This window comes from Dermacentor albipictus, chromosome 8, assembly GCF_038994185.2.
Source record: "Dermacentor albipictus isolate Rhodes 1998 colony chromosome 8, USDA_Dalb.pri_finalv2, whole genome shotgun sequence".
NCBI lineage: Eukaryota > Metazoa > Arthropoda > Arachnida > Ixodida > Ixodidae > Dermacentor > Dermacentor albipictus.
This window is the reverse complement of record NC_091828.1, coordinates 46,391,673-46,417,371: the sequence shown is the minus strand read 5'-3', so window position 1 is coordinate 46,417,371 and position 25,699 is coordinate 46,391,673. Positions and strand designations below refer to the sequence as shown.

Below are 25,699 nucleotides of genomic sequence, written 5' to 3'. Positions count from 1 at the left end.
GTCGTGATGTGATCGACGCATAGTAGCCGATATAGATTGGCCAACCACAATTATTCGAACTGGCGACCACGGTCAGTCGTAATGGTGGAAAAGAGACCGTAGCGGTTAATCCAGAGTGTAACGAGTGCTCGACCTATCGACTCCACCGTTATGTCCAGGAGTGGCGTCGTTTCAGGCCATCCGGTGAACCTGTCAATGAAGGTTGACAGGTAACGATGGTTCTCGCAGGGAAGAAGGGGGCCAACAATATCGACGTGCAGAGGGCAGAAGCTGGCAACCGGGGACGCGAATGTGCCAAGAGGAGTCGCAGTGTGGCGATGTACATTAGACTGTTGGCAGTTGAGGCACGTGTGTGACCAGTGACGAACATCTACGTTGAGACTGGGCCACACATAACGAGAAGTTACGAGTCGCTGTGTTGCGCTGATGCCAGGATGAGCCAAAGAATGGAGAGCACCAAAGACGGTGGGATCGGCGAAGCACGTAAGGACGAGGACGTCCGGTCGACGTATCACAAACGAGGGGCACACTGCAGTGAGGATGTAAAATATCTTCAGACATCAGAGAGGTACCTCTCGTGCGAAGCAGCTGGACTTCAGCGTCGACACTCTGGGTGGTAGCCATGGCCGTGAAGTCGATGACCAGTCGACGGTGGTCCATTGCATGGATGCCAGCGCGAGAAAGTGCATCTGCAACGGCGTTCGATTTACCGCTAACGTAATGACTTTCGCTGGAAGGAAGGAAGGAAAAAGTGGAGAAGGAAAGGCAGGGAGGTTAACCAGTTTAGCTTACCCGTTTGCTACCCTACGCATGGGAGCGGGATGGGGGGATGAAAGATGTGGAAAGGAGAGGGAGAGCACATAGAATTTTGCTGTGGAATTCAGAAAAGTAGGCGAGCTGTGAGAGAGCGTAGGAGAGGCTGCTGGACGCTAAGGCGGATGTAAGTGGTTTTAGTCATTAAAGACATAGAACGAGCGTCTCTCGAGAAAATGTCGAAAGGGCTTCACAGCTGAATAGATGGCGAGTAGTTCTCGACTGAAGGTGCTGTACCGGCACTCAGAAGGCCCAAGCCTCTAGGAAGAGAAGGCAAGGGTACGCAAGCACTAGCCACAAACTGCTGCAAGACTGCACCGACAGTGGTGTCCGATGCATCAACGATGATATATGTTCGGGCATCTTATTTGGGGTGGACAAAGAGTGTCGTACCGGCAATGGCTTCTTTGATGCCTCTAAACGCGCGGTCAGTGGTGTCGTTCTAGACCATGGGAGTATTCGGTGTATCGAAGCCTTAGAGAAGGTCGTGTACAGGCTATATTATATTGGTGAAGCGAGGAATAAACCGGCCGTAATTGTTCGTGAGGCCAAGAAATTCACGTAGGTGCCTGGTGGTGGATGGCTGAGAAAACTCAATGATGGCTGTGACGCGGGTCGGGAATGGACTAATGTCGTGCGCGTTCACGCGATGCCGTGTGCGTTTACACGTAGCCTGAAAACGCCTGTGTGAGCTTACTTGACGCATTTGCCTGATCACGCACGTGACGCCGCGAAGCGCGTCTGCGACGTCGAAACCTCCCTGCGACGTCGTAAGGCGGTACAAAGTAATGCTCTGACATATTTCGCAGCAGAGAAGTCTGTCTCGCGCGTGGTGTTGAATGGAGTATACATCTAATCGGCAGTTGGGCAAATTGTCAATCGGAATTAGCTCCTGAGAATACGGATGTGCGGCCACAGCTTAAGTTTAGGCCACCCCTTTATGTGACACAGGGTTTGGATGGGGAGCCGCAATTCGCGATGTCGCTTGAGTAGCCAGGCGCATTGACCGCTTAGTTTGATGCCAGTTTTGGTTTACATGGTCATGTTGAACTACAGAGACTCGTAACTGCACTTTTTACAGAAATTCCCTTTAACTTTTCATTAGAGCTATGTATCTTAAAGTTCATAACTAAGAAGACATTTGAGGTAATTTCTTTATTTGTGTATGCATTGCTGTAAAATTGTTGCGACTCATATCCGCCCGTGTAGATCATTCTTCTATAGTTGCCTGATTTGAATAAACGTTATGGTCCTTGTTAAAAAGAAAAAGTTTTCCAAGTAAAAACACCAGACGCTGTATGAATGTGCTGCAGAACAGAAATAGGTTTGCCTGGCAACTACAAAAAAGTCACATTTGTACGTGGTTTTTTCGGCCAACAAAAAATGCACGAAATGCTGGCGCTTGAGAGTGGTCTCCTTGTTTTTCGCCCTTGAAATAAAATATTTCCCAAAGTCACAAAATGAAGCGAAACAGAGTTACCAAGTTGAAAGTTCCCCCTTCGAAACAAAAGCAGATATCAGAAAATTATGAAGTGCAGTGAATTTAGATAGGTCGAAACGCACCAACATGGTCGCTGACACATTCGCCTCAAATACAGAAAAACTTAGGAATGTCACTTTGGCAAAATAACGCAAGGGAATCACATGTAGGCCCCCTCACCAGGCGATATAGCGAACTTTGGTTATACTCAGGAAGTTGTTACGAGCTCTGTAGGAAGCGTTCTGCCGCAACAATTTTTCAGATTGATTCATTAATTGTCGAGATAGGAATATTTCAGTGCCGCGAACCCATTATTACAGGAGGCGAGCGTCACCACCAACGTAAAGCACTCTGCAATCGCGCACGCCTAGCCTCCGCAAGCCAAATTCCTTCCCTGCGATTTCCCATACCGGAGCCTAAGGAATGCACGAGGAATACGTCACGGGCCTCACCTTTTTTTTTTCTCTCGTTTTCGTTTTGAGGTGCATTTCCGCTGACGGTCTCTCAAGCGAGCTATTTCGTTTGTCTCGTTTCGCGCAGTGAGTGATTTTCCGCGATGTGCACGAGAACACCTGACTAGCGGTATACGCCAAAGCTACACGAGCACTGAAGCAGACGCAGGCTGATGACAGAGCATGATCGTGCGCTGGAACAAGGCAGAAAACGACAGTCTCGCTCTCTGCGCGCGTGGCTGGAGGACAGGGGAACAAGCAAATGAAACGAAAGTAGATCTCTCTTGCTACGGCACGAAGTAAAACACAGACACGCAGACATTCTGTTTCTAGGTTTTATTATATCTCCAAACTTTAAATTATCTATTGAAGCAACGGATCAAACAAACACATACTGCTGCCTTGAATAATTCTCAGTCACGTGTCACTATGAGCGACGTCACAGCACTGCCATGTAGGTGTAGCTGTACGATGTACGCAGACTATCCGCCTTGGAGCGCGGCGCCCGCGAGGAGAAGGGCAAACGGAGTTCGGTTTGAAATTTCGGCTCTTTCCGCGGGGCGCAGGGATGTAATACTTAGAAGACACGACCGCCAGCGCGCATTGTATGCACTGCGCTTGCCAGCTTACAATTGCCAGACCTCTTTAGGGGCCCTTTAAGATGTCGTTTATAATACTCTTATTCACAGCATTTGGCGCTCTAACCGATGCAGTTTACAAAACTTCGATGGCGTATTGTTTCAGGGAGCACGAAAAATACTGGTCGGTATGTCTGAAATTTCAAATTATCGATAATTTCTGCACACTGTTTCAACCGGCAAAGCAACACCCTGCTTCCAGGATGGATGGATGGATGAAAAACTTTATTAGGGTCCTTTAGGACGCGCCCTAGGCCGCAGCGGGCCGCTCCCACGTCGGGACAGAGAGGCCGAGCCTCTCCGCTGCGTCGCGGGCCCGTTGGACAGCCCATAAATGTTCATCGAGGTTGGTGCTGTGTAGGACAGCATCCCAGCGTGCAGAAGTGTTACTTTCATCGCCGCGTAAAGCGGGGAATCGCCAGAGCATGTGAGATAAGTTCGCTAAGTCATTGCATAGTGCACATGCATTTCTCGTCTGAATTTCGGGGTACATCTTGTGAAGAAGTAGGGGGTTTGGGTATGCCCCCGTCTGTAGAAGCCTTAGTGTCAAAGCCTGAGGTCTATTGAGTTTGCAATGCGGGAGGGGGTAGATCCTCCGAGCCAAGTAAAATTGCTTGGTAATTTCGGTGTACGAGGAAGGAGAGTCCCGATTGTCAGTACCCCCGGCGTCACGCTGCCCGATAGCTACGCGGTTGGTGATCCCTCGCGCAGCTCCGTGTGCCGGCTCGTTGAGGTTCGGTGGGGCACCCTCGATCTGTCCCATGTGAGCTGGAAACCGGATCAATGTGTGTGGCTTGATATCTTTGCTTCCTAGTATCCCTGGGCCAGCTCGGATATGGTTCCTTTGGCAAATGCCCTAACAGCTGATATGGAGTCACTGTAGATTGATGCCCTCTTGTTGTCCAATAAGGCCATCGCTATTGCAGCCTGCTCTGCGATTTCAGAGGACGTCGTCCGAATCGAGATTGCGTCCGTTATTTGGCTTTCATGATTTACGCTAACTACAGCGAAGGTCTGTCCGTCGGGGTAGCGCGCTGCGTCTACGAAACTGTTCTGCGAAGCCAGTTCACGAGCCTTTTCCAGGAGAGCCTTCGCGCGCGCCCGACGTCTTCCCACGTTGTGTTCTGGATGGACGTTTTGTGGGATCGGCGCGACAGTGATGCAGTCCCGCTGCTCTCGAGTGATGCTGCAGAACTTTGTTTTGATTACTCTGGAAGGAACGCCCAGCTCCTGTAAGATGTGTCTTCCAACTTGTGTGGTAGATAGCCTGATGAACTGGGCCCTCTCCTGTGCTTCCGCTATTTCCTCTAGCGTGTCATGCATGCCAAGTTGAAGTAAGCGTTCCGTGGGAGTGTATACGGGGAGGCCGAGAGCTCTCTTGATTGCCTTCCTGATCAATGCATTGAGCTTATCTCTCTCCGATCTTTGCCGGTTGTGCATGGCCGCGACGTAAGTGAAATGACACATTACGAACGCATGTACCAATCTCACGAGGTTATCTTCTCCGAGGCCTTGCTGCCGATTGGCCACTCTTCTGATTAGTCTGATGGCATTGTCCGTCTTCTTAGTGAGTCGCAGCACTGTCTGGTTGTTTGAACCACTCGACGTCCTCTACCATCATGCCGAGAATCCGGATAGCATCCACCCTCGGAATATAGCCTCCGGCTTTTGTGCGCAGTTTTATGTCGCATTCGGCGAGTGGCTTCCATCCCTTTGGTTTCGGGCCTCTGCGCTTGGGTCGATAAAGTAGCAGTTCCGACTTGTGCGGTGAGCACCGAAGGCCCGTGGACTCAAGGTATCTCTCGGTAGCATCAACCGCCTCTTGTAGGGCCATCTCTACCTGTCCGTCACTACCTCCCGTACACCAGATGGTAACGTCGTCTGCGTATATGGTATGACTGATACCGTCAATAGCAGAGAGTCTCCGGGATAGACCGATCATGACTAGGTTAAAGAGGGTTGGAGATATGACTGACCCTTGTCGCGTCCCTTTACACCCCAGCTTGATCATGTCTGAAGTCAGGTCGCCGATCTTAAGGGTGGCTTCTCTGTCTGACAGGAAAGATCTCGTGTAGGAATGAAAGTGCTTCCCCAGGTTTAGGCTCGAGATTGTGTTTAAAACGCACGAGTGAAGAATGTTATCAAATGCCTTTTCCAGATCTAGACCTAGTATGGCTCTCGTGCCCCGCGTATTACAGTCAATAATGTGATGCTTGATGAGCTTCATCGCGTCCTGCGTCGAGAGTCCGACCCTGAAGCCGATCATGTTGTGTGGGTAAATGTCGCGGTCCTCCAGGTAGCGTGAAAGCCTGTTTAGGATTGCGTGCTCAGCAACTTTCCCCACGCACGATGTGAGCGAAATCGGGTGGAGGTTATCGAGGCTGGGCGGCTTGCCTGGCGTCTGGATGAGAATGGTGTTGGCAGATTTCCACATTTCCAGGACTTTACCACTGCTCCATGCTTGGTTAATGATGTCCGTTAGGTATTCGATGGACTTGACGTCCAGATTCCGTAGAGCTTTGTTTGTGATCTTGTCCGGACCCGGAGCCGATCTGCCGTTGAGGGCGTGGAGCGCCTGCCTGATCTCCTCAATCCCGAATTCTGCGTCGAGCTCAGGGTTCTTCGTAGTCAGGGGAAGGTAGTGTAGGGCACGATGCGACTGATAGGTACTTCTGTATGAGCTTCGATAAAATTTCCTTGCTCGAATATTCTCGCTTTGCTGTGTGTAGGGTGCGCGCCAGTGTGTTGCGTTGGTTGGTTTTAGTGTTCGTCCCGTCGAGGAGATGCTTTAGCAGGTTCCAGGTGCCCCCGTTGCGCATCTGCCCGTCGATCGAGTGGCACACCTCATCCCATTGCTGTTTACAGAGGGCTCTGCAGTGCTGCTTCCAGGAGCCGGTATACATTATTTACTCACATTAACGTGTTTTCTTAATTTGCTTAATTCGTTAACCGGTCGCCTATTGAGAGCATTGGTTGACCATAAGTACGCGTATAAGTAGGCAAGTCAACTTTGTCCAGCTAAACTGCGATCTTCAAAGGGCCACGGCCTTGAGCAAGTATAGAGCACACTTGAGCATCATCATCATCATCATCATCATCATCATATTCAACAGCCTGGTTACGCCCACTGCAGGGCGAAGGCCTCTCCCATACTTCTCCTACTACCCCGGTCATGTACTAATTGTGGCTATGTTGTCCCTCCAAACTTCTGAATCTCATCCGCCCATCTAACTTTCTGCCGCCCTCTGCTACGCTTCCCTTCCCTTAGAATCCATTCCGTACCTCTTAATGACCATCGGTTATCTTCCCTCCTCATTGCGTGTCCTGCCCATGCCCATTTCTTTTTCTTGATTTCAACTGAGATATCATTAACTCGCGTTTGTTGCCTCACCCAATCTGCTCTTTTCTTATGCCTTAACTTTACGCCTATCATTCTTCTTTCCATAGCTCGTTGCGTCGTCCTCAATTTAAGTACAACCCTTTTCGTAAGCCTCCAGGTTTCTGCCCTATACGTGAGTACTGGTAAGACGCAGCTGTTATAAACTTTTCTCTTGAGGGATAATGGCAACCTGCTGTTCATGATCTGAGAATGCCTACCAAATGCACCCCAGTCCATTCCTATTCTTCTGATTACTTCCGTCTCATGATCCGGATCCGCAGTCACTACCTGTCCTAAGTAGATGTATTCCCTTACCACTTCCAGTGCCTCACTACCTATCGTAAACTGCTGTTTTTTTTCCGAGACTGTTAAACATTACTTTAGTTTTCTGCAGATTAATTTTTAGACCCACCCTTCGACTTTGCCTCTCCAGGTCAGTGAGCATGCATTGCAGTTGGTCCCCTGAGTTACTAAGCAAGGCAATGTCATCAGCGAATCGCAAGTTATTAAGGTATTCTCCATTATCTCTTATCCCCAATTCTTCCCAATCCAGGTCCCTGAATACCTCCTGTAAACACGCGGTGAATAGCATTGGAGAGATCGTATCTCCCTGCCTGACGCCTTTCTTTATTGATGTAAAGCCTCCTATATGAACACACTTGAGCAGCACACACCAAGTATGTAACGCACACTTCAAAATAGTCATTTAACTACGCCGCTAGCTTCCGGGTAATTTGATTTACCTATCAATGGTACAGCTTCTTGCGAGCACGTCAGAGGCCAAATATTACGAGTCAAAATCACTACCTGGAACTGGCGATACCACAAACAAAAATAAGCCTCACCTTTAACTAACCAATGAGCCTCAGGAGACACTGTTTTTGTGGAACCGACTGGTTGGCGTAAGGCAATATTTCGCAATGGCAGGTTCTTGATAACCATAACTACGCAAAAGCGACGACAATCTGCAAACCATTCCTACCTTATTGTAACCAAGGAGTTCGAAGGCATTGAGCTCCTCCAAGAGTAGCCGCCGCGTTCGATTCATATGACGATTGAAGTTCATCCGCGACGTTGAATCGATGCCTAGAACGAGCACGTTCACGAGGCCCTCTCGCCGCCTTGCGAGCCTTCCGTCGCTAATGTTCTTCAGTTGTGGAAGAAGGAAGTAGTCGGTGAAGAGCGTCTCTATGCCCGCCACGCACGTCACGGCTACGAACTCCTCGCCCAAGTCTTTCCCGAAGACCATGGGTCGGCTGGGTCCCAGTTTGTAGCCCCAATCGTGGGGAACGCCCGACGTCTCGTTTCTGAGCACCTCGCGGTACGCGCACACCGCGTGAGCCGCCGAGCCCGAGCCGTAGTACTCGGCGAGTCGGGTTGCGTTCATATAGAGGGCGCGGCCGCGGCGGTAGACGACGGTCGCCCGGCGACCCGGGCAGCGCCAGCGCAGGCTCACGTCGGTCTGGTTGGTGTGACGAATGGTCTTGTGGAATGACGGGTAGAGCGGCATCGCGCAGCCAGGCGTGTCGAAGAGGCTCCCGATGGGTGTCACCAAGCGGGAGTGGTGCCTGGGGGATTTAGCGATGTAGCGGGTGAAGAGCCAGAGGAAGAATAGACAAAGCAGGACGATAAGCCAGGTTATGCCGGATTGGCCACGACAGCGGCGCATTGCATTCCCCCTTCACTGTTCTTGATGATGAAGACATTCAAAGAGAGCAGCGCCCGCCCCACTATTAGTGCATTGGGCCAAAAAGCAGGGGGCATTAGGTCGTTTTTCAGTAACGTGCGTTCGTAGTACACTCTTTAAGGAAATGATAATATCAATAGTAATATTAATAATATTGCTACGGAACAGAATTTGCGAGCAGTGTGAAGACCACGACGTCGATTAGAGGCTAGCGCGGGCTGTTGCCTCTTGGCCAAGTGTGGTGTATTTCATTGTATTTCATTGTAAATATACTTGTATATAGCTTTTCGTCTGCGTCTTCCTACGTCACATATCTGGTGGAGGTGGACGTTCCCTGTACCTCGCCACGGAGCTTAGCAGTGAACGGTACGTCGAGCCTTCCTTCGTGGCTCCTGGCGGCGACAACCCGACTCCGCCGACTCCGACACCTGCTGCCACTTCGACGATCTACATTACTCTCCTCGCTCCACGTGATCCTGGCGTATTATCGCGCAAAGACGGGGAAGACGTCGATGACTGGATCAGCCTGTACGAACACGTCAGCCGCAATAACCGGTTGAACCCTACTATCATGCTCGCTAACGTCTTTTACCTCGGTGGCACACCTCGAGATTGGTTATTGACGCACGAAGATGACCTCATCACTTGGGATTCACTTAAGCAAAAGCTTCGAGACTTGTTCGGAAACCCCTACGGTCACCAACTTGCCGCGCAGAAGGCGCTTTCCAGCTGTGTGCAGACGTCAACAGAGCCCTATGACACATACATTCAGGACGTCTAGGCTCTGTGCCGCAAAGTTGACGCACAGATCGTTCGAAACGTTGGAAACACAACGTTTCCCACATCCTCAAAGGCATTGCCGATGACGCCTTCAACTTGCTCGTTTGCGATAACGTGGTGACGATGGACGCAGTTATAAAAGAGTGCCGCCGCCTGGAACTCGATAAAAGCCGCTGTATTGACCAGCAGTTTGCCCATTTGCCCAACACCCCAGCGACATCTTCCTGTGCCGACGCTCCTCGTCTGAACAACACTGCCGATGTTACCAGGATCGTCCGGCGTGAGATCGAGGCCCCCTATCCAGCTGCCTTCGACTCCAGCCTCACCAACGCATCTGCAGTCGCCTTTTCCCTAATTCAGGCAGTTGTCCACCAGGAGTTCGAAAACATGGGTCATCACACCATCTGCTCGGCCCATCGCCCTCATACCCACCCGGCTTCTTCGATTCCGCCCCGTCCCGCATCTTCTTACTCACCATGGTTCCACAACCCATCTGAATGGCGCAATGCTGACGACAAACCTATTTGCTTTCACTACCATCGAATCGAGCACATTTCTCGGCACTGTCACAGTCGCTGCAGTACCCCGACCCGGTCTACTTATACTGCCTACTATCGCACCCCAGTTGGCCCTTCTCGATCTATGCCGCACGCTCCGATAATGCCGCCGCTGATTCTCCTGCACCTAACTGCCCCTATTGTCGTTCGCCTTCGCCCCAACGACGACAATATCGCTCTCCCCAGCCCCGTCCCTCCTATTCGCCCACTCCCTTCGGACAGCGCTCCCAGATGGAAAACTAGACGATTCAGGGCCTCGAGATGATGCTGCATTGCTCCCTACGCCGCCAAATCCTTTACTGACGTTCAGGCACGTACCCAGGATTTTTTTTCGGGGGGGGGCCCACCACCTCCACCATCATCATCATCGTCATCATCATCATCATCATCATGTTTTATGTCCACTGCAGGACGAAGGCCTCTTCCTGCGATCTCCATTTACCCCTGTCCTGCGCCAACCGATTCCAACTAGCGCCCGCGAATTTCCTAATTTCACCGCTCCACTTAGTGTTTTGTCGTCCTCGATTGCGTTTTCCTTCTCTTGGTACCCATTCTGTAACCCTAATGGTCCAACGGTTATCTAACCGGCGCATTACATGACCTGCCCAGCTACATTTTGTCCTCTTGATGTCAATTAGAATAGCGTCTATACCCGTTCGCTTTCTGATCCAAACCGCTCTCTTTCTCTCTCTTAACGTCATGCCTAGCAATCTTCGTTCCATCGCTCTTTGCACGGTCCTTAACTCATTCTCAAGTCTCTGCCCCATATGTCAGCACTGACAAAATGCACTGATTGCACACCTTACTTTTCAATAATAATGGTAAGCTTCCAGTCAGGAGCTGGCAATGTCTGCCGTATGCGATCCAAACTATTTTTTATTCTTCTGTGAATTTCCTTCTCATGATCAGGGTTCCCTGTGATTAATTGACCTAGGTAAACGTACTCCTTCACAGTCTCTAGTGGCCGACTGGCGATCCTGATCTCTTGTTCCTTTGCCCGGCTATTTATCATTATCGTCATCTTCTGCATATTAATATTCAACCCCACTCTTACACTCTCTCTGTTCAGGTCTCCAATCATTTGTTGTAACTCGTCTGCATTGTTGTTGAATATAACAATGTCATCGGCAAACCGAAGGTTGCTGAGATATTTGCCGTCGATCTTTACTACTAAGCCTTCCCAGTTTAATAGCTTGACTTCTTCTAAACACGCAGTGAATAGCTTTGGAGAAACTGTCTCCCTGTCCGACCCATTTCCCTATAGGTATCTCCCTGCTTTTCTTGTGCAGAATTAAGGTAGCTGTAGAACCTCTGCATATATTCTTACGCGAAGGACGAGCCAGTAAGACGAGAAACTATTTACAGATTATATTTACAACAACGGTTGCAGCGCTGACCGGTTGGATTCACAGCGCGAGCCCAGTTCGTTCTTCCTCCTCTTTTCTGGAGTGATGGCGCCCACGCACCTCGTTCAAACAAACAAATACCACACGCATGTAGCAATATTTTTCAAGCTTTTTACGTAAGCGTTCTGTAGTCCTTGATTACGTAGTGCCTCTAGACTGCTGGTATCTCTACTGAATCAAATGCATTTTCGTAATCTATATAAGCCACATACTCTGCAGATTTCGCGATAGCCTGATTGATGACATGGATGTGATCCATTGTAAGGTATCTCTTCCTGAAGCCAGCCTGTTCCCTTGGTTGACAAAATCCAGTGTTGCCCTTATTCTATTGGAGATTATTTTGGTAAATATCTTATATAATACTGGGAGCAAGCTAATGGTCCTATAATTTTTCAATTCTTTACCGTCTCCTTTTTTGTGGATTAGTAAAATGTCTGCATTCTTCCAGTTTTCTGGGACCCTTGCAGTCGATATACACTTCGTATAAAGAGCCGCCAGTTTTCTAAGCATTATGTCTCCTCCATCTTTGATTAAATGGACTGTTATTCCACCTTCTCCTCCCGCTCTTCATCGTTTCATGTCTTGCAGCACCCTTCTAACCTCATCGCTAGTTATAGGAGAGTTTCTGCATCCTGTTCATTACTGTTTCTAAGTGAGGGATCGTGACTCCTCTGGGTACTGTATACAGGTCAGCTTAGAATTTTTCCGCTGCTTTTACTGTATCTTCGAGATTGCTTATGGTATTATCCCTCTCATCTTTTAGTGCATACATCATGGTTTGTCCTATGCCAGGTTTCTTTTTTACTGATTTCAGGCTGCGTCCATTTTTTACGGCTTCTTCAGTCTTTCACTTGTTATAGTTTCGAATATCAGTTATTTTCGCCTTGTGGATCAGTTTTGACAGTTCCGCGAATTGCGTAACGCTGTGCGGCCGCCAGTCCCATACAACCGCGTCGAGCGCAGGACTCTGCGATTCTAGACGTACTGCGCTCACCGAGAAAGGTTAGAAAAACACCCACATAAGCACAGCAGAGAAGTGGCTACGTGAGGCGGTTCGACCGATAACTGTAGAAGCGTCATTCAAAGCAAGTAATTATTCTCCACTTCCGGCGGCGTTTTCTCTGCTTCCTTTTTAAATAAAAAAGATGTTGATCCATAAATAATCTCATAAACAACGGTTAACATTTTTATTATTCGCTTTTGCTTGCAGTTTGGTTGTTGCGTTGGCTCTTTCCCTTAGTAGATCGCTTAATTTCTCAACTCCTTGCGATTTTTGTTTCCGGTTTCCAATTTTGCACGAAAAGTGCTATACAATTAAGGAAAAGAGATGAGGTAACTGGCGACAGTCACCTTGCTTATGGGTTTAAGTGTTATTGGGTTATTGCAGGGTTTCATGATGGACGCTCTTTCACATCATTTTATTTCCCACGTTATCTAACCCATATCACGTGTATATGGTTCCGGGCATCTGCCAGCGTCGCGGCGAGCCGTAACTCAAGGAAATAATGAAGCAAAGGGAAAAGTTAAACGCAATTGGTGTTTTCTCCGGCCGCAACTCGTTCCATGAGAGTACAGACCAGCTCAGTGACAGCCGCATCCCTCTCCTCGTCCCAGGATCAGCCTAAACAAAGAAGGTTGAACTAACAAAAGCAACAGCTATGCGCGTGACGGTTGAATAGATGGTGACAACTGAGCGCATCTCGAGTTAATCGCGCGGGTGCGGAATCTATGAGAAAACTGTCCTTCACATTACAAGAAATGCCGATAACTACCGCCATCTAAAAGGAGTGAAAAAGGCAGCATAAGGCTGACCGATGAACAGGTGCCAAGTCTCAACATTAATCTGGCGGCGCTTTAGGAATGTGTGAGGAGTGGTGGCGTGGGTGGGGAGAGGGGGGGGGTTATGCCACTTGATTTCGGGGGGGGGGGCCCGGGCCCCCCCGGGCCCCCCCTGGGTACGTGCCTGCTGACGTTGCCCACTCATCTGAACCTTCTTGACGTGCAAGTCGATGGCGTTTGTGTGTCTGCTCTTATAGACACTAGGGCGCATTTCTCGGTAATGAGCGCTGACCTTCGTAACCAGCTCAAAAAAATGATCACGGCCGCCACGATGCCTGTTGTCCGTGTCCCCGATGGCGGAACCGCGCCCGTAATTGGTATGTGTACCTCCCGCGTCTCCTTTGCCGATCGCTGCAGTATTGTGCTATTCACAGTCATCGTCCACTGTCCCCACGACATCATCCTCGGCTTATACTTCCTCTCCGCACATTCTGCTCTCATCGATTCTTCCACCAGTACTCTCCGCCTTTGCCTGCCTGTTCTGGATCCCGCTGAATCACGCCCCAGTGACCTCATTTTCGTCAACTTCCTTCGCTTGCCACCTTCGGCACTGACTTACGTTGACTTAGTGTCTACCCCACCAGTACCCCATGGTCACTACATCGCGGCTCCTATGCAAGACGTCCTGCTTACACACGGTATCACAGTACCTCATACAGTTTTATCTATTACGGCGAAATGCGCCTGCCTGCCCAGTGGCCAATTTTGGCTTGACGACACAAATGCTGCCACGTGGCATGTCTCTGGCCCACCTTTGCTCATTCGAGGATAACTCAGTAGCATATATTGCAATAGACGACAGTTCATCCAATCCTCCTCTACAATCGCAGTCGGCAACTTGTACCATCGCCGACTTACAGAAAATGATTGCGCCCGACTTGCTCTCCGAGCATGCTCATGAGCTCTACCGCATTCTGTTGTCCTACCATGATATTTTTTTATTTTAACTATCGTCCTTTGGCCCAAACTACAGTTGTTAAACATCGCATTAATACCGGCGATGCCTCTCCTATTCATCGCCGCCCGTATCGAGTGTCACCGGCTGAGCGTCAATTTATTTACGCAGAAGTTCGCAAAATGCTTGCCAAGAGCACAATTCAACCATCATGTAGTTCATGGGTGGTCACCTGTTGTACTGGTCAAACAGAAGGATGGCTCATGGCACTTTTGCGTGGATTATTGGCACCTTAACAGGGTTACCGAAAAGGACGTGTATCCCCTACCTCGGATTGATGACGCCCTTGACTGCCTCCACGGTGCTCGCTATTTCCGCTCTATTGACCTTCGCTCCGGCTACTGGCAGGTTGCCGTGGATGATCTGGACAGCGAGAAGACTGCTTTTGTAACACCCGGTGGTCTTTATCAATTAATAGTGATGCCGTTCGGTCTATGTAATGCCGCTGCCACTTTTGAACCCATAATGGACTCCCTTCTTCACGGTTTCAAATAGTCCGCGTGCCTGTGCCACTTGGACGACGTTATAGTATTCTCCCCAACGTTTGCTACGCACCTCGAGCGCCTTTCAGCAGTCCTAGACATTTTTCATCGAGCCGGTCTGCAACTGAACGCATCGAAGTGCCAAATCGGCCGTCGCTAGATTACCGTCCTTGGACATCTAGTTGACGCGAACGGAGTGCAACCGGACCCAGGAAAGATCCATGCTGTTACCCACTTACGTGTTCAGAAGTGTGTCAAGAATGTGCGAAGCTTCATCGGCCTTTGTTCATACTTCCGCCCTTTCGTGAAAAATTACGCCGCCATAGCATGACCACTAACCGAGCTTTTGAAGAAAGACGCCCCTTTCCAGTAGGGCGGCAATGAGGGCTCTGCATTCCCACATCTAATCGTCCTTCTCACAACGCCTCCCGTTCTGGCCCATTTCGACCCTTCTGCGCCTAATTCCGTGACCGCTGGCATCAGTCCGTATTGATGCCAGTGGTTACGGAATTGGAGCAGTACGGGCACAACGCCAGCGCGGCCACGACCGTGTTATCGCTGACGGCAGCAGGTTCCTCTCACCCGCGGAGCTCAACTATTCCATCACTGAGCGTGAGTGTCTGGCCCTAGTTTGGGCGGTTGTGAAATTCCGCCCATACTTATATGGCCGACCCTTTTCCGTTGTCATAGACCATCACGCACTTTCCTGGTTATGCTCACTAAAAGATCCTACAGGAAGACTTGGTCGCTGCGCCTTACGCCTACAAGAATATTTCTATACTGTCACCTATAAATCATGCCGACTACACAAGGACGCTGACTGCCTGTCTCGCTACCCAGTAGACGAGTCTGATGACGCCGACAGTAGTAGCGCCAACGGCATTTTCTCTGTGCCTGCCTTCGCTAACATCGCCGATGAGCAGTACCGAGACCTATCGCTGCGAGCCCTCATTGAGCGTCTGCGCTCTACACCTACCGACGCATCGGTTGGCCGATATGTCCTCCAGGGCGGCATTCTGTATCGAAGGAACTTCCTCCCTGACGGCTCTGATCTTCTTCTCCTCGTGCCAAAACAACTACGACAGACTGCGCTCTTTGAGACGCATGACGCACTCACTGCAGGACATCTTGGGGTAACCCGTACGTACGACCGCATCCGCCGCCACTTCGATTGGCCTGGTCTCGCTCGCTCAGTGCGACGCTATGTTGCTGCCTGAGATCCCCGCCAGCGTCGGAAAACACTTGAGGTGATCAACATGATCATCATCAGCCAGGTTACGCCCACTGTCGGGCAAAAGGCTCTCCAATACCTCTCCAACGATCCCGGTCATGTACTAATTGTGGCCATGCCGTCCCTGCAAACTTCTTAATCTCATCCGCCCACCTAACTTTCTGCCGCACCCTGCTACGCTTCCCTTCCCTTGGGATGCAGTCCGTAACCCTCAATGACCATCGGTTATCTTCCCTCCTCATTGCATGTCCTGCCCATGCACATTTCTTTTTTTTTATTTCAACTAAGATGTCATTACCTCGCGTTTCTTCCCTCACCCAATCTGCTCTTTTCTTATCCCCTAACGTTACACCTATCATTCTTCTTTGCATAGCTCTTTGCGTCGTCCTCAATTTCAGTAGAACCCTTTTCGTAAGCCTCCAGGTTTCTGCCCCGTAGGTGAGTACTGGTAAGACACAGCTATTATACACTTTTCTCTTGAGGGATAATGGCAACCTGCTGTTCATGATCTGAGAATGCCTGCGAAAGGCACCGCAGCCCATTCTTATTCTTCTGATTATTTTGAATTGAATTGAATTGAATTGAATTTCCGTCTTCCGTCTCAAGATCCGGATCTGCCGTCACTACCTACCCTAAGTAGATGTATTTCCTTACCACTTCCAGTGCCTCGCTGCCTATTGTAAATTGCTGTTCTCTTCCTAGACTGTTAAACATTACTTTAGTTTTCTGCAGATTAATTTTTAGACCCATTCTTCTGCTTTCCCTCTCCAGGTCAGTGAGCATACATTGCAATTGATCCCCTGAGTTACTAAGCAAGGCAATATCATCAGCGAATCGCAAGTTACTAAGGTATTCACCATTAACTTTTATCCCAAATTCTTCCCAATCCAGGTCTCTGAATACCTCCTGTAAGCAGTCTGTGAATAGCATATGAGAGATTGTATCTCCCTGCCTGACGCCTTTCTTTATTGAGATTTTGTTGCTTTCTTTATGGAGGACTACGGTGGCTGTGGAGCCGCTATAGATATCTTTCAGTATTTTTACATACGGCTCGTCTACACCCTGATTACGTAATGCCTCCATGAATGCTGAGGTTTCGACAGAATCAAACGCTTTCTCGTAATCAATGAAAGCTACATATAAGGGTTGGTTATATTCCGCACATTTCTCTATCCACCTGATTTATAGTGTGAATAAGATCTATTGTTGAGTAGCCTTTGTGGAATCCTGCCTAGTCCTTTGCTTGACAGAACTCTAAGGTGTTCCGGTTCTATTCGCGATTACCTTAGTAAATAGTTTGTAGGCAACGGATAATAAGCTGATCGGCCTATAATTTTTCAAGTCTTTGGCATCCGCTTTCTTATGGATTAGGATTATGTTAGCGTTCTTCCAAGATTCCGGTGCGCTCGAGGTCATGAGGCATTGCGTATACAGGGTGGCCAGTTTCTCTTGAACAATCTGCCCACCATCCTTCAACAAATCTGCTGTTACCTGATCCTCCCCAGCTGCCTTCCCCCTTTGCATATCTCCCTTTCTGCAGGAGGATTGCTGGCGAAACTAGTTGCGCTGGAACATCGACGCTCCGCCACTCACCGATTTCACGCGACTCCCGCATGGATAGTCCTTTCTCCATGGACGAGCTCGAAGCTGCACTGGCCTTGTGCAAGCGTTCATCTTCACCAGGCCCCGACGGTATAACCTACCGTGCCCTGTGTAATCTGGGTGATGAGGCTCGAAAAGTGCTCCTGCTCCTGTTCAACAGCTCCTGGCGGACAGGTACGGTTCCCCAAGAATGGAAGACCAGTCGCATAATTCCACTTCTCAAGCCTGGCAAGTCACCTGTAGACATTGCATCATACCGACCAATTGCGCTTGCCAGTTGCATCAGAAAACTAATGGAGAGGATGGTTCTAGCACGGCTAGAATGGTACCTCGAACATTACCAGGTATACCCAGATGCAGTGGCCGGTTTCAGGCGGGGCCGTTCTTCCATAGACAACGTTATCGACTTGGTGACGTACGTCGAGCACCAGAAGTCCTGCAAAAGATTATCTGCTGCCCTGTTTCTGGATGTTAAAGGAGCGTACGATAACGTAACGCACGAAGCGATTTTGAACGTGTTAGAGGCAGTAGGACTTGGCGGCAAAGTATATATTTGGACACTGTAGCTATCTACATACGAGATCCTTTTTCGTACTTACCGAGGATGGCCCGACCTCCCAGCATTACAGTAACCGTGGGGTGCCTCAGGGCGGAGTACTCAGCCCAACGCTCTTCAGTCTAACACTCATTGGACTCACCGACATCCTGCCAGGCACTGTTAGGCTCTCCATCTATGCCGACGACATTTGCATTTGGACGTCGGCTGTGACGCGACTGCAGCTTCGCGCGCGGCTTCAAAAGTCAGCTACTTTGACATCATCCTACCTTCGAGAACAAGGACTTCATATATCATACGAGAAGTGCGCAGCGGTGGCATTTACCAGGAAATCAATGTCGCCATACGTGATATCCGTCGACAGACACATGATCTCGTACAGCACGAGTCACAGATTTTTAGGGGTGGTCCTTGACAAAAATCTCTCCTGGACCCCTCATGTGAATTATGTGAAAAAACGCCTGACAGGAATTTGCCATATGTTTAGGTTCCTTGCAGGAAAGACCTGGGGAGTGCCAATACACTCTATGCTGCAACTGTACAGGGTCCTCTTTATTGGATTCCTGCGATACAGCCTACCTGTCATGTCCAACACCTGCAGAACTAACCTGAACATAATCCAAAGCATCCAAGCCCAAGCACTCAAGATATGTCTCGGTCTACCGCGGAGTGCGTCAACGACTGAAGTTATTGCAGTGGCTCAAGATTTCACTATTAGAACGCACATTAGTATTGAAACAATGCGTGTGCACCTAAGACACTTCGCCCGGAACCCTACCCACCACCTAGCAAGTCTCCCAGTAGATAGGCCCCACACGACATTCAGTGCGACTGTCTTCGCGCACCGTGCCTCTTTCAGGTCAGGTTACACACCTGCGGCAAGGCCTTCTATTCCTCCATGGTGTATGCGCCGTACTCAAGTGAACCTTACAGTCCCAGGACTTCAGAAAAAGTCGGACTTGCCATCATCAGCGCTCAAGCAACTAACTTTATTTCTCTTGTACGAGAAATACAGCGACTGCACACACGTCTACACTGATGGATCAACTACATCAACCAGTTCCGGCGGCGCTGTAGTTATACCAGCAATGAGACTAACCAAGCGGTTCAAGACTTCCCATGTCACTACGTCCACAGCTGCAGAGCTCGCGGCTCTCCGCGACGCGCTTCAAGTGATAAATACTGAAAGTCCTAGAAAATGGGCAGTCTTCTGCGATTCCAGGCCGGCCTTGCAATGTGTGCATTCATTTCTCCGACATGGAACTCACGATCAGCTCACGTGCGAAATCGCGGAACTTGTCCATCACCTAAGAGAAAAAGGCCATGATATCTCTTTTCAGTGGATACCAGGTCATTGCGGTATCATTGGTAATGAAGACGCCGATAAGGCAGCTCGGACGTCAAACCAAGAAGACGGCTGCGTCCCCATTCCGCTCTCAAGGACCGACGCCGCGAGACAACTTGGCATTTTGGCACGCACGATCTCCTTAGCAGAGTGGAATAATGTACATACAAGACGCACAAGACTGCACCGACTAAACCCATCACTTCAACTCAGACCTCCAGCCGGTGTGCACCGGCGTGAAGCGTCTCTTCTGTGTCGGTTATGGCTTGGAGTGGCCTTCACGAATGCCTACTCAGCACTAATTGGAATGGCTGATAGTCCTGCTTGTGATGTTTGCGCATGCGAGGAGAACATTGACCACATATTGTGCCATTGTCCTCAATTTCAAGCCCAAAGACAGTATTTGTCCGACAAATTGAGGAAACTAGACGATCGTCCTCTGAGTGAACAGACAATATTAGAGCACCGTCCTGACCGATCATCGGCTCAGAAGGCAGTGAAGGCACTTTTGTGTTTTCTCAGAACTTCTGGTTTGCTCGAGCGACTTTAACTGAAGTGCTGTCCGTACGCGTACCTACACCTTCTCTCTCCCTTCTTTCTCTTCCCCTTCTCCCTTCCCCAGTGTAGGGTAGCCAACCAGACTATTGACTGGTTAACATCCCTGCCTTCCTGTATTCTTCTCTCTCTCTCTCTCTCTTGCATATCTCCCAGGGCTTTCTTTACTTATTCCGGTGTTAGCTTTGGGATTTCGAATTCCTCTAGACTATTTTCTTTTCCATTATCGTCGTGGGTGCCACTGGTACTGCATAAATCTCTATAGAACTCCTCAGCCACTTGAACTATCTCATTCATATTAGTAATGATATTGCCGGCTTTGTCTCTTAACGCATACATCTTATTCTTGCCAATTCCTAGTTTCTTTTTCACTGTTTTTAGGCTTCCTCCGTTCCTGAGAGCATGTTAAATTCTATCCATATTATACTTCCTTGTGTCAGCTGTCTTACGCTTGTTGATTACCTTCGAAAGTTCTGCCAGATCAATTCTAGCTGTAGGGCTAGAGGCTTTTATACATTGGCGTTTCTTGATCAGATCTTTCGTCTCCTGCGATAGTTTACTGGTATTCTGCTTAACGGAGTTACCACCGACTTCCATTGCACACTCCTTAATGATGCCCACAAGATTGTCGTTCATTGCTTCAACACTAAGGTCCTCTTCCTGAGTTAAAGCCGAATACCTGTTCTGTAGCTTGATCTGGAATTCCTCTATTTTCCCTCTTACCGCTAACTCATTGATCGGCTTCTTATGTACCAGTTTCTTCCGTTCCCTCCTCAGGTCTAGGCTAATTCGAGTTCTTACCATCCTGTGGTCACTGCAGCGCACTTTGCCGAGCACGTCCGCATCTTGTATGATGCCAGGGTTAGCGCAGAGTATGAAGTCTATTTCATTTCTAGTCTCACCGTTCGGGCTCCTCCGCGTCCACTTTCGGCTATCCCGCTTGCGGAAGAACGTTTTCATTATCCTCATATTATTCTATTGCGCAAACTCTACTAATACCTCTCCCCTGCTATTCCTAGTGCCTATGCTATATTCCCCCACTGCCTTGTCTCCAGCCTGCTTCTTGCCTACCTTGGCATTAAAGTCGCCCATTAGGATATTGTGTTTAGTTTTCACTGTACCCATCGTCGATTCCATGTCTTCATAGAAGCTTTCGACTTCCTGGTCATCGTGAGTGAATGTAGGGGCGTAGACCTGTACAATCTTCATTTTGTACCTCTTATTAAGTTTCCCAACAAGACCTGCCACCCTCTCGTTAATGCTATAGAATTCCTGTATGTTACCAGCTATATTCTTCTTAATCAGGAATCCGACTCCTAGTTCTCTTCTCTCCGCTAAGCCCCGGTAGCACAGGACGTGCCCGCTTTTTAGCACTGTATATGCTTCTTTTGACCTCCTAACTCCTGAGGTGATACCTGCCAGTCATCTCCAGCCATCACCGTCCCTGTGGAACCGTTCTTTCGTGTTGGATTAGACCTCCTTGGTCCCTTTCCCACGTCATCCTCTGGGAACAAATGGGTAGCCGTCGCAACTGATTACGCCACCCGATACGCTATCACGCGGGCTCTCCCTAGCAGTTGCGCCCCTGACGCCGCGGACTTCCTCTTGCGTGACATTATCTTGCTTAATGGCGCCCCGCGACAGCTGCTTACTGACCGTGGTCGAAACTTCCTCTGGAAAGTTATCGGCGACATTGTGCATTCCTGCACCCTTCAACACAAGCTAACTACCTCAGACCATCCTCAAACCAATGGCCTGACAGAGCGGTTAAACCGTACTCTTACCGATATGCTTTCCAAGTACGTTTCCAAGGACCACCACGACTGGGACATTGCCCTTCCTTAAGTCACATTTGGGTACAATTCTTCCCGACACGACACCGCCGGATTTTCTTAATTTTATCTACTGTACGTTTGCGAACCAACCTTGCCCCTAGACACGGCACTTCCTCCTGCTGCGATCTCAACAAGCGAGTATGCGCCACGCCATCGTCCTCGCCGACAATGCACGCTAGCTTGCCCGTGTTCGACTGACGGCCTCGCAAACCACTCAGCAGCGTCAGTACAACGCCCGTCATCGTGACGAACAGTTTTCTCCTGGTGCTCTCGTGCTCCTGTGGTCGCCTTCTCGTCACGTCGGACTTTCAGAGAAGCTCCTTTCGCGATACGCAGGGCCCTACCGCGTGCTGCGCCAGGCGACGCCTATGACGTACGAAATTGCTCCTTTGGTTTCAACCTCGCCCTCTCCTCTGGCATCTAGTGATCGCGTGTATGTGAGTACGCTCAAGGCCTACTACACTGCTTCCGAGTCCGGCCTTTAGTCGCTCCGTATCGGCGCTTTTGCCACCGGGGGTAGTGCTACGGAACAGTATTTGCGATCACGAAGAGGCGAGCAGGGTGAAGACGACGACGACGATTACAGGCTAGCGCGGGCTTTTCCCTCTTGGCCAAGTGCGGCGTATTTTCTTGTAAATATACTTGTATATAGCTTTTCGTGTGCGTCTTCCTACGTAACAATAGCAATAGTGTCTTGAGGCACTACATGATGCTGGAGGTCAGCGACTTAAGCTGTTGAAGCTGCGTGTCCCTGCATTGGCAACTTCACAGGAAATTCTATGACAAGGATGGTTAAATGTTACCTCAAAGCTATAAAAACAATAAAGAAGTGCTTCCGAAGAGAGAACCTTAGCAAGAAAAGATACAGGAAAAATCGAAGCAATTGGTTCGACGCATGAACACTAGCTAATAAGCAGCAGAATGCCAATTTGGGCGCAAGGACAACTAAGCGAAAGAGGAAGGGACATAAGGATCCCCAATATGCAACTGAATTTATCACACAGCAATACCCATATTTTAATGCAGACACGACTGAGCGGCGCAAACGCATCAAGTGCATTACACGCGTAAAAATTGGAGGACACTTAAGCTTCGCCTTCAAGAGTGGAACACGACAGCGTTCCCGTCGACCCGCCAAGGGGTGTAAGACAGTGGGCTACGGCGCAGCGACTACGCGCCCCGTATCGGACGCGGTGAGCGTCGAGCAGCGCCGCGTTCGGCGCGGCAACGAAATGTGCGCCTGAGCAAGCGACGGACGCCTGAGCCTTAGAAACAGCTCGTTTCTAAGGCAACACCGCATTCACTAGAGACGCTTTTGTACCGCTTTGAAGCATCGAGCTCGTGGCTGAGTTTTTTTTTTCTGAGTGGTAGCGCCTCCGTCTCACACTCCGGCGACCCTGGTTCGATTCCCACCCAGCCCATCTTGCAAGTTGTTTTTTATTCATGAAGTGCCTGCTGGGATTTATCGCTCATGGCCAACGCCGACGACGCCGACGACACCGGCTTTTCTGCGACACGAGCTCCTTAACGCTGTCGCGTTAAAATAACACGTTATCTCCGTACGCACCGCCCATACAGGCCATCAAGACCAAAAATCAGCATAGATAATCTAAATTTTGGTATTTGTTATTGTGCGACGAGACTGAGGGGACACTAATACAGGCATCACCCTCTTCCATTGTATAATACGCTTCGAACCATTCACGCGCCACCAAATCCCGGCTCTTACCTAGCAGGCGCGTATTCCCAAACTGCGGCACACAGCCGCACGAAGCAAAACAGAGTTTTAGAATAGGTACCCCAAACGTTTTGGGGCCCCAATGAAGTGCCGTCGAAGCCGCGGCGCATTCGCGAGACGCAAGCTGCGTTTGGGTTTTGCGTTGCGAACACTATTTCACCGATTTAGCGGGAGCCCAAATAACGGCCCCAAAAGCTTTGCGTCAGCAAACATGGCGGCACCCATCGAAGCGACCGCTCTAACCTAGCACCAAACTGGGTTCGATTCGTGGTAACACGTGAAGTTCGCAAGCTAGGAGAAGTGACTGCGGTTATCGCTTTCACTCAACTAGCGTGTGTTGTGAAGTTCGGTTCTTTAGACGCCGCTGATTCCTAATTTGATTGTGGATATTATGGCACATAGGCCTAACACGGCTTAGCTTGGCTGGTGAAAGCACGTAATGTTGTTTACTCAAAACTAAGCGCCACAGATTGTTTGCAGCTTACATAATAACCTCGAAATTTTAATTAAGTGGGAGTACGCGAAAGTCAAAATTACTATTCTTATGATAATGCAAAATCAAGAAATGGGCCGACAGATTAAAATTATGGGGTTTTACGTGCCAAAACCACTTTCTGATTATGAGGCACGCCGTAGTGGAGGACTCCGAAAATTTCGACCACCTGGGGTTCTTTAACGTGCACCTAATTCTAAGTACACGGGTGTTTTCGCATTTCGCCCCCATCGAAATGCGGCCGCCGTGGCCGGGATTCAGGGGCTGACAGATTGAATAGCACATTGTGGTTTATACGTTATAAATAGGAATAAAGCGCCTCAGAAAGGCTGGTCAACGTTTCGATAAGAGGACCTATGTTCGTCCAAGGCGGCCACGTCATCGATATTCTTATCATAAAATTATATACTTTTTTCATTATTTCTAACAGCTTTTCTTTGACGCCGTAGTGGCGCTGTCAGCGCAACACGCTATCCGCAAACGCAAAGCCCTATTCTAAAGCTCTTCACTCCTGCGTGCCTCAACGCTAACACACGCAAAGCACTTTGGGGTTCAAAAATATTCGGGACCCTATCCTAAAACTCTATAATGAAAGGAGAAGTGCGAGCCTATACCATTTTTCATCGAATTGGTCGTTAGTGTAGAGTACAGTTTGGCCGACATATGCTCAGCTGAAGTTCAGAGGAATCCCGTAAATAGTGCTGATGGCACAGCGCAGAAAAGGCCTGGCGTGCTTTTTTGCGCACGCAGGCTTGGCCCTTTGAGAGGCGATGCTGAAGCAGAGCCTTGACAGTTTATTGAGCGCGGAGAAAACCACAGACACGTCTGGCCGAGTCGCAACCTTTTTCGGCATGTTCGAGATCATAGGTGATTGAACGCTTCATATTTGAATATGCTTCATTCCCGCAACCTTCATGCACCAAGTTTTTGTTTCTTTCATTGCCTTTGCGTGGAAGTGGCTTTGTGGACAGCTGGGCAGTTTCGAAGTGTTTTGTAAAGCAGGCACATCATAGTGGTTTTACCATTCAACAAGACAACGTACAAGCGCCTATCTAACCTACGTAACGGCAGCATCGTGTTTGAAGTGACTTCAAAACAAAGTTGTCATAGAGCATTTTTGAAGTTCAATACTTGTGTAAATCAGTGTTTAAGTCACTGGTGATGAGGCAGTTGCTGTGTTAGAAGCTTCTTACTATTTATACTTGATGATACGTTTATGGCATATGCAAATGGATTTATTGACCTATTGCCTTCACCCAAGAAGATCGCGTTACCTCTGCCGAAGAAAGTATCTTCCACATCCGCCACCAAGGCTTGTGAGTGGCGGCGCTGGCTAACTATTCCAGGGTTGGTTCCAGTAGACAAAAGTAAATGCCCCAGATTATGGATGGAAAAACGGCGCCGCAGAAGCTCCGCTGGTAAGAGCGTCACACCCTTAATGCGGAGATGTGGGTCCGTGCTGCACCCATTGCCAGTGGTTTTTTCATGCACTTGCATTACCATTATTTATCACTACAATTTATAGGATAAGTGCAAGTAATTTGCCTTATGCTTTCCTTGGTTTACTTGTTTTTTAGCATTTATGATATCCAGTTTACGCTCGAAATATAATATGAGCAGGAACTTTCTCTGGCATGCATGCACTTCTTTAAACGCATCTGTTCGTTTAGCTGGGATTCGGGTCACAGTTAAAAGTTCATTGTTCCGCATAGCATTTGTACGAAGTAATCAGCCCACTTAGCCCCAACTGCTTGAGTGCACGGCTGGGTTGTACAAAGTGCCGTAGAGGCGCATTACATATGCCTTTAAACATCGAAATTTTCTCAGATGTGTGAATACGAAAAAAAAGAAGATAGGAAGAGAAAAAAGAAAAATT

The 25,699-nt window shown here is 49.1% G+C and overlaps 1 protein-coding gene across 1 annotated transcript in view; it reads right to left on the bottom strand.

Annotated features, from left to right (window-relative positions):
- Nucleotides 1–8,438, bottom strand: part of LOC135909746 (uncharacterized) — a 36,769-nt gene extending 28,331 nt beyond the window's left edge. Inside the window, exon 1 of the mRNA XM_065441809.1 lies at nt 7,745–8,438. Coding sequence (XP_065297881.1) covers nt 7,745–8,431 — 687 coding nt within the window. The 5' untranslated portion in view covers nt 8,432–8,438. The remainder of the gene's footprint in view (nt 1–7,744) is intronic.
- Nucleotides 8,439–25,699: the final 17,261 nt, after the last annotated feature.